Source organism: Sapajus apella, unplaced genomic scaffold (genome assembly GCF_009761245.1).
Source record: "Sapajus apella isolate SASKATOON/1434 unplaced genomic scaffold, GSC_monkey_1.0 scaffold90, whole genome shotgun sequence".
In the NCBI taxonomy this organism is placed as follows: domain Eukaryota; kingdom Metazoa; phylum Chordata; class Mammalia; order Primates; family Cebidae; genus Sapajus; species Sapajus apella.
This window is the reverse complement of record NW_022437030.1, coordinates 616,495-630,600: the sequence shown is the minus strand read 5'-3', so window position 1 is coordinate 630,600 and position 14,106 is coordinate 616,495. Positions and strand designations below refer to the sequence as shown.

Sequence of the window (14,106 nt, the reverse complement as noted above, 5' to 3'; positions counted from 1 at the left end):
ATTTATTATTTTGGAAAGAAGAAGAGATTTGTGTTTTTGTTTCAGTAGCCTCAGATATGTCCGTTATAGACCTATGCTGTCATTACTGAAAGAATTAAGATACCTGTTTTTGAGTAAAACTGTTATGCTTGATATGTAGGATACAGTTTCCTCCAGAAGTTTAGAAAGTTTCCTATATTTAGAAGAAATTTTTGTTCTTTTTATAATATAACTCCTCCTTTGCATTATCATTTATATTCTCAGTATAGACTCGTGTATCAGGGTAATTTAAATCCAAATTCCTGACAGCGTATTTTGGTAGAAGTAGAAATCATTCCCGGGACTAGAGCAAAGTTTGGCTATATTCTTGTTTCCAGTACGGCCTTTCTTACAGTTATTAAAATCATGCCCATACAGCAATGTTTCAGTGGCCATTAGAAGTCTGAACAGTAAATCTATGGATTCATCTTCTTAATGGTGCCCAGCTAGGTTTCTTTCATAGTTGTGTATTTTTTTCATTGTTGTTAAAATATTCAATGGCCAGTATGAAGTTTTATACCAACTAGGATTATTTTTCTGAGTTATTTCTCCTAAGCCCATGTAAATAAATTAGTTGGCCTGTGATTCTGAAATAAGTTTCTAGGAATTAGTGCTGTATCCTTATCATTCAAGAATAGGTTAAATTATGCAAAGATTACAGACATACCCAATATCTCACAAAAGAAATTTATTTCTTGCTCTCACTGTATGTCCAATGTGGGTCAACAATAGGCTCTACCCTGTGCTGTTGCTTAGAATCAGCCCATCAGAGACCCCACTGTTTTTGTAGCTGGTCCATCTGAATCACAAATTCTTCTCATTCCCATGGCAAGCCTGGAGAGGGCTGAAGAGGCCGGTAACAAATTATGCCCTTTGGCCTAGAAGTGGTACATGTCACTTGTGCTGACATTTGACCTGTTACTTATCCCTAGATACTGGTGAGCATTGTAATGTCTACCACACTTCTCAAAGTTACTGTTAAAGCTAAATTAGACGTGGGAATTTAATGAAATAGCAGCTTATTGTTTTAATTTTTTTTCAGTTTCAATGGTGATCTAATTCCTGATATTTTTGGTATAACAAATGAATCCAACCAGCCACAGATACTATTAGGAGGGTGAGTAAATATGATTATAACCATGTAATTAATCATATGTATTGCTGCTACTTTAACCACTGGAAAAAAAAGTAGCTCATTGGATATCTTTATCATTAAAGATTTTTAAATGGGCATTTGGTCAATATATATAAGCTTTCTCAAATAGTTTGGATTTGGTCTGCAACTGCTTTCCAAGGACCAGCTTAGTCCTTTTAACTCTTTGAACATTAGAGATTCAAACTTTACAGGTCCCCATTTAAATATAGGTTCATTAATGTTTTTGAAATGGACAGATTTCATGAAAATAGGGAGGATACCTGCAGTCTTGAGTGGATCCTCCCTACCTTAGTCATGTTAGCCTCTAGACTTTATTTGATAAGATTTGTTTCTTCTTTCTGTCATTCATTCAGTGAGCAGTCAATAATGGCCTAGTAATGTAAGCGTTCCACTAAGCTCTGGAAACTTGTCAGCGTATAACTTTATCCTTCACCAGTACATGTGCTAGGCCTCTCTTACTATCTAAATGTGCAATTCTTAGGGAAAACTGCTAGGTATGCTAGACCTCTCTTACTAAGTGTGCAATTCTTAGGGAAAGCTGCCCGGAATCTCGAAATTCCAAGATATCCATTGTAATTACTCGGGATTTAAATAGAACTGGTCATGTAGCACGAGAATTCATGATAGCAAGATACCTTCAACCTGGTTAATTTTTTTCTGTATTTGGTAAGGTAAAGTTTAGTTCAAGAAGAGTACAGAACACATTTATTTACTTTTTGTCTTTTTGAAAGCACAAAGGACCATTCTTATTAATCTGTCTTTCCCAGCTACTTGGAACTCTAGTGACTTTTCTCTTTATGTTTTATAGAAGTGTTTGTTTTTATGATTCATTTTTGAAATGTGATTTATAGGTATGCAGAGGAGTAAATTGTCAAAAGTTAGGGTATGCTGAAGAGACACATTCACATTTCCTATTACTTTTTCTAGCCTATGGCCATACCACCCTGAATGCACCTGATCTTGTCTGATCTCAGAAGCTAAGCAGGGTTGACCTTGGTTAGTACTTGGATGGGAGATCCCCTATTACTTTTTCTGTGGGTTTTTAATAAGGAATATGGGTACTTTGATGCTGGTAATAGTGAACTTTGAAAGAATTATTGTGAATCCTAAATGAGAAACCTGTTTTTCCTTCAAACTTTGAAAAATATCTTGAAGAAAGTCTTGCTTTAGAGACAAATTGGAAGGAAGTTCTGATTTGCTTTTGTGGCCGAATGGAGGAGGAATTGAGTGCAGGTAGGGTGTGGGGAAAACACAGTCCACTCCCCTCCACCACTCCCCTCCTTCTACAGCAAGTGAGGACTGCTTAGGAAACCCTGTCCTTTCTTTTCCTCTCTTCAAAAGCAGACATGTGATTGAGAATGTGATAGTGACTTGTGGCCTGTTTTATTTCATGGTAATTTACATTTTAGTCAAGGAAATAATTGGAATATCTTTATTCTGATGTAGTTTGACCTTTAGAAATTGAAAGTGAAACAGCTATTGTTGATAATTCACAAAGTATTAATAAAACTTCTAATACCTATAAAGATTTTTTACTTAATCTGTGAGAAAACTATTTAGAATATTATGGGATAACGCCATAGCTTCTCTGTTTGTCCTTAATTCTGTATTAGATTTTCCCTCCTCTGTTTCATGAACAAGTTCAGCTTTTAAAACTTATTATGCATGAAAACATGTCCAACTTTATTTTTTGTATGTTGTATTCTGGTCCAATATACTAGAGTAATAATACTCTGGTATTTTAGGATATCTGTCATTTGAAACTCAGTTACAGATTAACCATATCCAAGTGGTAAGTTTGCATCTAATATTTGTCGTGATGCCAGTTTGAAGATATATAAACTGACAGAAATTTGCATTGCTTAGAATGATTGTAGCCTAATGTCATGGTTCAGACAACAGAAAACTGTATATGCCCCTGTGGGAGCAAGCATTAATATGTTACTAAAATATGAAAAATATGTTTAAGCCATATCAGTTTCATAAACAACAGATAAGATGCATGCATAGATGCAGAAGTGAAAAAGTCATTAGCATTGACATTTTGGATTATTCACATGACCTTGATTGGCAGCCTAATCTTATTTATCAAGAAATCTACTTTTTACAACTTATATATTATGCCTTATGGATATGCCAAACCCAAGATTATCTTTAATTGATTTGACCAGCACTTTAGTTTGGGCAACTCACAATGATCTTTAAATTGAGTGGGAAATGCTTTTGTAGGATTATACCAGAAAGCCCTTGCTGTAGCCTGGCCTAGTGCAGATTTGCAAATCTGAGATAGCCCACAGGTAAAACCAGCACAACCAGTTGGCTGGAGTAAAGGTATGGATGATCAGTCTAAGCAGCACTGGTGATAAGCAGAAGAATTCCTTATAATTGGTATAGTGGGGTTATCTAACAGGGACAGGAAGGGCTCTCACTGCATATAATGAGGTTCTGGAGATAATTGAAGTGTGTTAAATTGTCAAAGGTGAGACTTCAGTTTGAGCTTTAACTTCACTTATAAGGACCTGAAATAATGTAATAATGTGCCATGTTACTTAGAAATAACACCCAGCTATTAAGTGTTACAGCAGCTTCTGCAGTGATGTAAGGTTATTGTTCATGAGCATTTTCTGTTAGAGGATACTGGAAACAGATGTTGCATACTCATTTAGAATATTGTTTTTAATGTTGAAGTGAAAACACTTGTACCTCTAATTTTAGTCAAAACCAAATATAATGTTGGTCTGTTAAAATTTTCTGACTCCCATACTGAGTTCAGACACATTCTGGGTCAGGCCCAACTTGTATGCTTGGAGATATTAACGTAGGTATGTGACAGATATATATACTTTGCTGTACTGTGTTTACGTCACAAGTGATCGCATGAAAATACTGAATGTAGTATAAATGGCACTGAAAGCAACCATCCTTAACTGTTGTGTGGGTGTCCATTTTTCCCTCCTTTATCAAAAAAACTGTATTCTGTATTTAAATGTAGTCAGCTACTGTCAATCCAGAAGAAATAAATTCCCATTTTTCCATTTAGCCTCTCATATTTTCTCACATTATAACCAATGTCTGATTTATTAAATCACCCTTCATTTTTACTGTTGATTTTGTTTGCTGATCTATTACAGAAAATATTATAAATATTTGCTTTAATGAAATATGATATTGTATCACTTAAATCTATCATTTAATAAGAATATGAAAATTATGATGAGATTTATGACACAAAATAAAACCAAATAATACTCAAGGCAGCTTTTGACTTTGTAATCAGCGTTAATACTCATAACAGAAGAAGTTAACTTTGAGATGATTTGTATTTTCTTCAGATTCCCTTGGCAGCACCTTCCCTCTCATCCCATACATCATCTCAATCAGCATTTCCATGGAAACATTACATCAGCTTTCTAACTTTTCTCTTTTCCTAAAGAAACTGTGCTATTAGAGGTAAATTAATTTCTTTTCCCAGTGTTTCTCACACAAACCTTTTTCTTTTCAAAATTAAACTGCAGAAATCGTGAAAAAATTTTTAGCAGATGACTTAAAATTTTATATGTGGTGATTATTTCAAATGGCATGTTCATTTCTTAAGGGTCTATAATTTTATTTCCTGTAGTCCCACCACATGTGTTGGAGGAGTCAATTAAATTACCTCAGATTTCCTGGTGACTTATCATACTGCTTTATTTTATGTTCTGATTGGTACTATTACATTTAAGTGAAATTATTTCTTTCTAAGTAAATGGTTTTAAGATGTTCTCAAAATTTACTCAACTGGCTTTTAGTTAAATCTTACTGATTTTTGTACGTATATTTATAATTATTCAGAAAGATCAGCTTCTTTTGAGAGAAGTATAGTTTTATAGTTTCTATGCCAAAAAAAATTGATAGTAACATTTTTTTTTATTGGCATATATCAAAACTTTGTTTTCTTTTTTTGGGAGAAACCATTTTGCTTTATTTCATTACTTGTTAATACTTGTGCATGTGTTGAAACTAGTATAGGGTACGGGCAGTGACTCAGGCCTGTAATCCTAACATTTAGGGAGGATGAGGCAAGAGGATCACTTGAGCCCAGGAGTTCAAGACTAGCCTGGGCAACATAAGGAGACCCTGTCTCTACATATGAAAGACAAGAAAAAATTAATTGAGCATGGTGGTGCGCACCTGTGGTACCAGCTGCTTGGGAGGCTAAGGTGAGAAGATTGTTGAGCCAGGGAGGTCGAGGCTGCAGTGAGCTGTTTGCACCACTGCACTGTAGCCCAGGTGACAGAATGAGACCCTATATTCAAAAGCAAAAGAAAAAAAAAACTAGTATGGCTAAACAAGGCGTGTGTGAAGCAGACTTGAGTAAGATTAGTATATATTGCCATTTCAGTTTAGGGTGAAATGAATCAGAATCATAATTTCTGAAAATATAGGTTTAAGTTCTCTTTCATTAGATTCCAGTTGCATTTTTTCAAAGTGTATACACTGTTGAAAATGCTTTACGAATACTTGATTTCTGACAGTCCAGAGGCCTAAACTCTTCAGTTCCAGTTCCTGAGTGAGTTCCACAGTAGTCCTAAATGGAGATGTGCGTTCAAGTATGGGGCATATGCTTCTTTTCAGACTGCCTGTTTTTCCACTGTATTTGCCTGTCCTAAGAATCAGTGCTGTCTCTTAGGTGTACTCTTACTGTTGCATACCCTAGGAAGGTAGGAATATTGGGACAAAGTATAATAAAAACATGACTGAAAGAAATCTCCATATTTTCTCTTATGTAAGAAATCTTCGTATTTTCTCTTAGGTACATGAGACATTATTGCCGAGAGGTCCTTAAGATTTAGCCAGAACCACACCTTTGAGTTCTCATTGAGGCCCAGAGTGAGTAATTCATGAGGAATTTACCTGGGTGACTTTGTTCTCCAGTGATGCTTTTCCCAGTCTTCTCCTGTGTATTTTGCAGAGGAGGCACACCACAGAATTGTACAGCTTATCTGTTCCTTTGGAGGCTCAGAGTTGGATGGGAAACGAAGAGAACAAAGAGAATCTCAAACAAGCTTCTTGTTTGTTTATTAAATGTTTACCAAGTAACTCAGGTTGGCACTTAAGTTGGCTCTTTTTTTTTCTTTCTTACCACAGATAACTTGTGTAGCTAACAGTGACTGAAGAGGCTAATTCAAAGGTTAAGTGACTACCGCAAGCTCACAATATGTAAATATGGTAAATCTGGGAATTGAATCTGAATCTTCCAGTTTCTAAAGCCTGTGCTTTTGCCTTCATTCTTGTACTATCATTACCATTATTATAGTCACAGGGGGCCTTTGGTGGTGCTCCTTCATATGTCCACCCCATCTCTCTCCATTACTAGCTTGGACTTCATTGTAGCATTATGGCTGCCTTTCAAGAAGCATTCCACAAAATGTAGGCAGAAACTGCATATTTCTTAAGACCCAATCCTGGAAGTTAAACAAGTGTCATTTCTTTTATATTCCATTGGTCAAAATAGGTCACGTGACTAGCAAAGATTCAGTGAAGTTAGTGGATTATAGACTCTACCTCCTGATAACAGGCATGGCAAAATTGAATGCAAAAGAGCATGTGAGATGGGAAATAATGTGACCATTTTTGAAAACACAGCATAGTAGCCTGTGTTTGTTTACTTTACCATAAGTAAAGACTTACAAAGGAATGTGGAAACATAGATCATTTTAAGCATGTCACCTTCTAGAATCTCAGGTTTCGCAGGTGTTCTTACCTAAAACTGTTGTGTCTGATAGTGTACCTGTTTTCACTATAATTTTCTCCTTTTAACAGTGATTTGCTGCGGTGTAAAAACCCACAGATATCAAACATGGGGGAAATTTTTTCTTTTCCTTTTTTTTTTTTTTTTTGAGACTTTGAGACAGAGTCTCACTCTGTGGTCCAGGCTGGAGTGCAATGGCACGAGCTTGACTGACTGCAACCTCCTCTCTCGGGTTCAAGTGATTCTCTGCCCTTAGCCTCTTGATTAACTGGGATTACAGGAACAAGCCACTATGCCTGGCTAATTTTTGTATTTTTTTAGTAGCAGTGGGATTTCACCAGGTTAGTCAAGCTGGCTTCGAACTCCTGACCTCATGATATGCCTGCCTCAGCCTTCCAAAGTACTGGGATCACAGGCACGAGCCACCATGCCTGGCCTGGGAAATCTTTTATGATTAACTAAGATATCCCAAACTAATAGAACTTACAGTTTTTTTTTTTTTTTTAAATGTACATTTCTCTTAACATGAAACTTGCCTACAAAAGCAGGAATTATGGTCCACATTGATATATTCTGAATTCAGATGCATTGGAGTGGAGTTGTGGTTGTATGATAGTTTTTATTTTAATGACTTTGGCTATTTCATTATTTGAATACTGTCAAAAAAATCCATTATTGTTGAGAGAGACCCTTGGGAGAGCAAAGAAAAGAGAGCATTCATAAGAAAAACCAAATTCCAAAAACAGATCTTATAGCTCTTCTTAGCATTATATCCCAGGATGCATCCTTAATTGGAAAGAAGGTAACTTTCATGCCAAAGTGATTTTGGAAGGTGACAATGATTGTTGCAGATGTGACTGGAATGTTCTCTAGGACTATCAAACTCTTGGATAAAACTTTTGCATAATTTGTTTTATATTTGTTATGCATTTTTTCTATAATGTAGCATATTTTATAAAATTATATCAAGAAAATTCCATTTAAAGTCAAGCATCTTATTTTATCTTATGAAATTTTAATTTATCATTTTCTGTATCCTGTTAATGTAATAATGCTATCGCCTAATAAATAAATTTACATGTTTGCTTCTGAGCCAAATAATTTTTTGCAGCATACAACTTCTTCTTTTATTAAAGTCTTAGGAAAAGTTTATGTTTGAGGAAATGATTAAGACATGGTGTTATTTCTTTTTTGTATATGCTAAGTACTGCAAAAGCCAAAGCCAGAGTTTACTATGCACATACATTTACTGAAGGACTATTAGTGTTTTTTTGTTTGGATTTTTTTTTTTTTTTTTGCAACAAGATCTTCAAGGCAAGGATTGTTACATCTTTGATCATATTTCTTGTAACATAAATTATTTTAGCTGCATTATATTGCACTGCTGTTAGTTAATTATAAGAAATAGCATGTTGCTTTACAATCTTATTTTTATAACCTGTTTTATAAAAGTAGATAAATCAATTTTATCTGACTTATATTATTGTAATCTTGACTGCTTTTAGCAGTCTGCCCTCCAATACACATTGAGTCATTTCTCAGCAGTTTTTATAATATGCCTTGAAACACGTATTAGCACATTTATTTGAATTGAAAAAAACAAAGTCAACCTCTTTCTGGCAGAAAATAACTTTGATTTGGAAACAGCATTTATAGTAAGGACTGGCTTTGCTAATTGGGTTATGTGGCAGACATTTTCTGTAAATTGAAAGAAGTAGATCAGCAGTTCTAAATTTGTTTTTGTTTTTTCCTTACACTTTATTATGGAACATTTCAAACATATAAAAAGGTAGTGAGAATGAGGAAATGAATATGCATCTAATAAAACGTACCTGTCATCTCACTTCAGCAATATACCCAGTTATTTTTTCATCCACACTTTTCTTCCATTTTCCTTTTTTTACACCTTGGACATTTTGAATCGTAAATATTTCAACATATATCCTTAAGAGATAAGGATTTTTTTTTTTTTTTTGGAGATGGAGTCTCACTCTGTCATCCAGGCTGGAATGCAGCGGTATGATCATAACTCATTGCAGCTTTAAAATCCTGTCCTCAAGCAATCCTTCTGCCTCCCCCTCCTGAGTAGCTGTGACTGCAGATGCGTGCCACCATGCCTGGCTAATTTGTAAAAATTTTTGTTGGAGATAGGATTGTTCAGGCTGGTCTTGAACACCTAGCCTCAACTAATCCTCCCACCTCAGCCTTCTGAGTAGCTGGGATTACAGGTGTTAGACATTGCATACAGCTAAGGATTTGTTTTCAAAAATACATAATCATAACATGTTCATCACGCCTAAAAAAATGAGAACAGTTTCTCAATATTACATTTCCAGGAAAATTGTGATCAAAATATATTAAAGCATATGATAATGTGGAAATATTTTATTAAACCATATATTATTGGCAAAAATTACATTAAAAAGATTTCTCAAACTCTTTATTAGTATACCTTTACTTGGTTAAATGAGGTGCCTCTAAATGAAGAGTAATTGGTATAGCTAATATTTATTTTTAAATGGTGCTTATTTGATAAATATTATAGTTATTTGATAAATTCATCCTTTGATGAATGCTGTTTTTTGAGATTAAGGGTGGTGATGCCCACAATACCTTTGTTATACTTCTCAAAAATTGAGAAGGTAAATGGGACTAATGAATGGATTATGCATCCTTTTACAACTCAAGGGCTTTCCAGCTGCTTGCTTTGAACAGCTTAAAGGAAGACCTAATGGATAGAGCACTGAAAGTTATTTTTGTTGAGAAGTAACTGTGATGTTTTATTATTTGACTACAGAGGGGTTCAAAAAACTAAGAATCCTTGCTGTAATAAACCTCCTTTCATTCTAATCTGCCTTTTATATGAGCAAGATTTCATAGCATTTACATCTATGAAAACGGAAAGTAAGAATAGACTGTTTGCCTGGATACTGTCTCATTGTAGCAAGAAGACGTTATATTTTAAGGGTAAATAAAATGATATATTTTAAAGCTTCATTCATCACTCTTAAAAATGCATTTCAATAAAATTTTACCTTTGGTTCAATTAGTTATCAAACTAAATAATATGTATTTTCATCAGTTGTATACTGATAGTTTAAATAATTCAACTTCAAAGAAAGTTTTTTTTAAACACTGAGATCCATGAACAAAGCCAATTAAATGCAAACTTTCTTTTATATGCCAGTTCATAAATGTATTCTTTGTTTGGAGAATTACCCTAGCACCATCACTAAAAAGACTTCACATATAGGCCAGGAATGGTGGCTAACGCATGTAATCCCAGCACTTTGGGAGGCCAAGGAGGGCGGATCACGAGGTCGGGAGTTCAAGACCAGACTGACCAACATGATGAAACCTCATCTCTACTAAAAAAAAAAAAAAAAAAATTAGCTGGGCATGGTGGCGCATGCCTGTAATCCCAGCTACTCAGGAGGCTGAGGCAGGAGAATTGCCTGAACCCAGGAGGCGGAGGTTGCGGTGAGCCGAGATCGCGCCATTGCACTCCAGCCTGGGTAACAAGAGCGAAACTCCGTCTCAAAAAAAAAAAATAAAAAAAAAGAAAAATAGAATGGAAGCTCAGGTTTCAAAGATAAAAGGGAAAGATATGCAATTTCTGAATATTCAAGAACTTCAGAACTTCCTCTGTTTTTTGTTTGTTTTGGAATTATTTTGTGGATAATGGGGAATGGATGACAATTCAGCCGTATTTATATTCCACTGGATGTGTTTTTAAAGTAATCATTTAATTTTGAAATTTTAATAATTTTAACAAAATATTACCTATTTTTAAGCATTTATGCTGATGAAAACATAGATTGTTTTCTTAGAAATTATTTAATGTGTTAGCTTTAGATTGTTTTCTTAGAAATTATTTAATGTGTTAGCTGGTATATAATTTTTCAAAATTGTTTTGAAGCATATATGAGCAAAGACGTTTGAAGACAACTGGACCAAAGAACTAGGCAGCTTGGAAAAGTAGATTCTTCTTCATGCCAGAACCATCTCCTAGTAACTGCTTTTACCTGCATATCTTAAATAATGATAATTGAATATAAGCTGATCATTCAAAAGTAGGTAGATTAGCAGTCATACAAAAAATAGTTAACATAGGCAACCAAAAGCCACAGTTGACATTAATTACATTTAAATTTATCCTTTGACAAATGCTATTCTTTGAGATTAAGGGTGGTGGTGCCCACGAATTAGAACACATTGACATAATTTTGTTTCCTGTGGGGGAAAAGCTGGTAATTGGGATTTTCTACAGAGGTCAAGAAATGTTAATGAAAACACCCCAACATGGCTTAGAATGGCCTATTTTTCTTCTTTGTTTTTTTTTTTTTTTTTTTTTTTTTGTAATCAGAGTGGTTTTTATTTGTGACCTTAGCCTTCAAATTGGAGTTGGGCACATATAGGAGAAGATGATACTTAATGTGAGTTCAGTTGCTTGAAAAATATGGTATCTGCTTTTCATTGCTGAAAAACTATAATTTGTACAAAGAGCAACTTTATTCTTTTTTTCTTCAACTTTTAAGTTCAGAGGTACATGTGCAGGATGTGCAGGTTTATTATACAGGTAAATGTGTGCCACAGTGGTTAGCTGCACAGATCATCTTATCACCTAGGTGTTAAGCCCGTCATCCCTTACCTATTCTTCCTGATGCTCTCCCCCATAACCCTTGCCTCTGAAAGGCACCAGTTAGTGGTGTTCCCCCTGAGGTGTCCATGTGTTCTCATCATTCAGCTCCTACTTATAAGTGAGAACATGCATTGTTTGGTTTTCTGTTTCTGTGTTACTCCATGTCTGCTATTGTGAATAGTGCAGCAATGAACATATGCATACATGTATCTATATAATAGAATGATTTATATTCCTTTGGGTGTATACCCAGTAATGGGATTGCTAGGTCAAATGGTATTGCTGCCTCTAGGTCTTTGAGGAATCACCACACTGTACTCTACAATGATTGAACTAACTTATACTCCCACCAACAGTGCAAAAGTGTTCCTTTTTCTCCACAACCTTGTCAGAATCTATTGTTTTTTGACTTATTAATCACTATTCCAGCTGGCATGAGATGGTATCTCGTTGTGGTTCTGATTTACGTTTTTCTAATGATCAGTGATGCTGAACTGCTTTTCATGGTTTTTGGCCACATGAATGTGGTTTTTTGGGAAGTTTCTGTTCATTTCCTTTGCCGACTTAAAAGTTTTTTTTTCCTTGTAAATTAGTTTATGTTTCTGTTAGACTCTGGTTATTAGACTTTTGTCAGATGGATAGATTGTCCATCAAGAATTGCTTGAACCTAGGAGGTGGAGGTTGTAGTGACTCGAGATCGTGCCACTGGACTCCAGTCTGGTGCCTGGCGACGAAGCAAGACTGTCTCAAAAAAAAAAAAAATTTTTTTTCTCCCATTCTGTAGGCTGTCAGTTCACTCGGATGATCGTTTCTTTTGTTGTGTGGAAGGTCTTTAGTTTTATTAGATCCCATTTGTCAAGTGTCAGTTTTTACTTTTGTTGTAATGTTTTTGGCATTGTCATCATGAATTATTTGCCCATCCTGTACCTTTAATGGTATTGCCTAGATTTTCTTCTAGGTTTTTATAGTTGAGGGTTTTACATTTTTGTGTTTAATCCATCTTGAGTTAATATTTGTATATAGTGTACAGAAGGGGTCCAGTTTCCATTTTCTGCATATGGCTAGCCACTTCCAAAGAGCAACTTCAAAGGTAGAAAGACAAACGAATATTTTCAACTATAAATTTGTTAACATTTTATTTCTCATTTTATATATATATATATATATGTATATGTATTTTCAGTTTTCATCCATCTTAAAATGCACCACAAAAAGAAACCATTGTTTTTCCATTTTTTATACAACTTTGATAAACATCAGAATGGTAAATAGACACTGTATAAAATAAACTCTAAGGATCAACTTCTGCCTTTTAAGAGGTATAACTGTAAAATAGCAAAGCATAGGAAATAAGTATGAAACTCAAAATACTGTGAAGAATTTGTTGATTTTAAATGTTCAAAGAGGCAAGATGGTAATTAATATATTGTTAGGAGTGACAAATTCATATTTGTCAGGAGCCAGGAAGGAAACCAGAGTGAGTGAAGCAATTTGGGAAAATTAACACTTAGGTTGTTTTTAGGCACTAGCTCTGTCTGAACAAAGCCAGTTGGTTGCCAGACCTTCTGATATTTCTGATATTTCAAGAGAAGCTGAAAATCCAGAATTTTATATGAAATAAAATTTTCTTTATAGGTTCTAGCAATGAATTTAACATTTGTAAAGGAGTATATGGGCCAAATTAAACACATCTTTGTGCTGAATTTGGCTGATGACCTGTCCCTTTATGACTTTTGATTTATCACTTTTCTAGAGTCTTCCTTTGAAATCAACATTTGGTTAAATAGCTCATAGGAAAATATGTCACAAGGTAGTTGAGTTTTTCTAAAATTCTAGCTATAACTTATTTCAGAGGAAGCCTACTAATTTTATAGGGAATGAGATGGGTAACTTCTCAGGTAGCATTTAGAGACAGAGCCACATGATCAACCTCATAGAGTTTTAGTCTATAAAAGTCTGGAGGGTTTTTTTGTTTTTTTTTTGTTTGTTTGTTTGTTTGTTTTAATTTATTATACCTTAAGTTCTGGGATACATGTACAGAACATGCATGTTTGTTATATAGGTATACACGTGCCATGGTAATTAGGTGTACCCATCAACACGTCTTCTGCATTAGGTATTTCTCCTAGTGCTATCCCTCCCCTAGCCCGCAACACCTGACAGGCCCTGGTGTGTGATGTTCCCCTCCCTGTGTCCATGTGTTCTCATTGTTCAACTCCCACTTATAAGTGAGAACATTCAGTGTTTGGTTGTCTATTCTTGTGTTAGTTTGCTGAGGATGATGGTTTCCGGCTTTATTCATGCCCCTGCAAAGAACATAAACTCATCCTTTTTTGTAGCTGCAGAGTATTCCATGGTGTATATGTCCACATTTTCTTTATCCAGTTTATCATTGATGAGCATTTGGGTTGATTCCAAGTCTTTGCTATGGTAAACAGTACCGCAATAAACATGTGTGCATGTGTCTTTATAGTAGAATGATTTATAATCCTTTGGGTATATACTCAGTAATGGGATTGCTGGATCAAATGGTATCTCTGGCTCTGGATCCTTGATGAA

At 34.9% G+C, this 14,106-nt stretch overlaps 1 protein-coding gene across 1 annotated transcript in view; it reads left to right on the top strand.

Moving 5' to 3' along the window:
- Positions 1 to 14,106, top strand: part of ITFG1 (integrin alpha FG-GAP repeat containing 1) — a 295,251-nt gene that overhangs the window by 8,592 nt on the left and 272,553 nt on the right. The window contains exon 5 of the mRNA XM_032255603.1: positions 1,061 to 1,135. Within this exon, the coding sequence (XP_032111494.1) occupies positions 1,061 to 1,135 (75 nt within the window). The remainder of the gene's footprint in view (positions 1 to 1,060; positions 1,136 to 14,106) is intronic.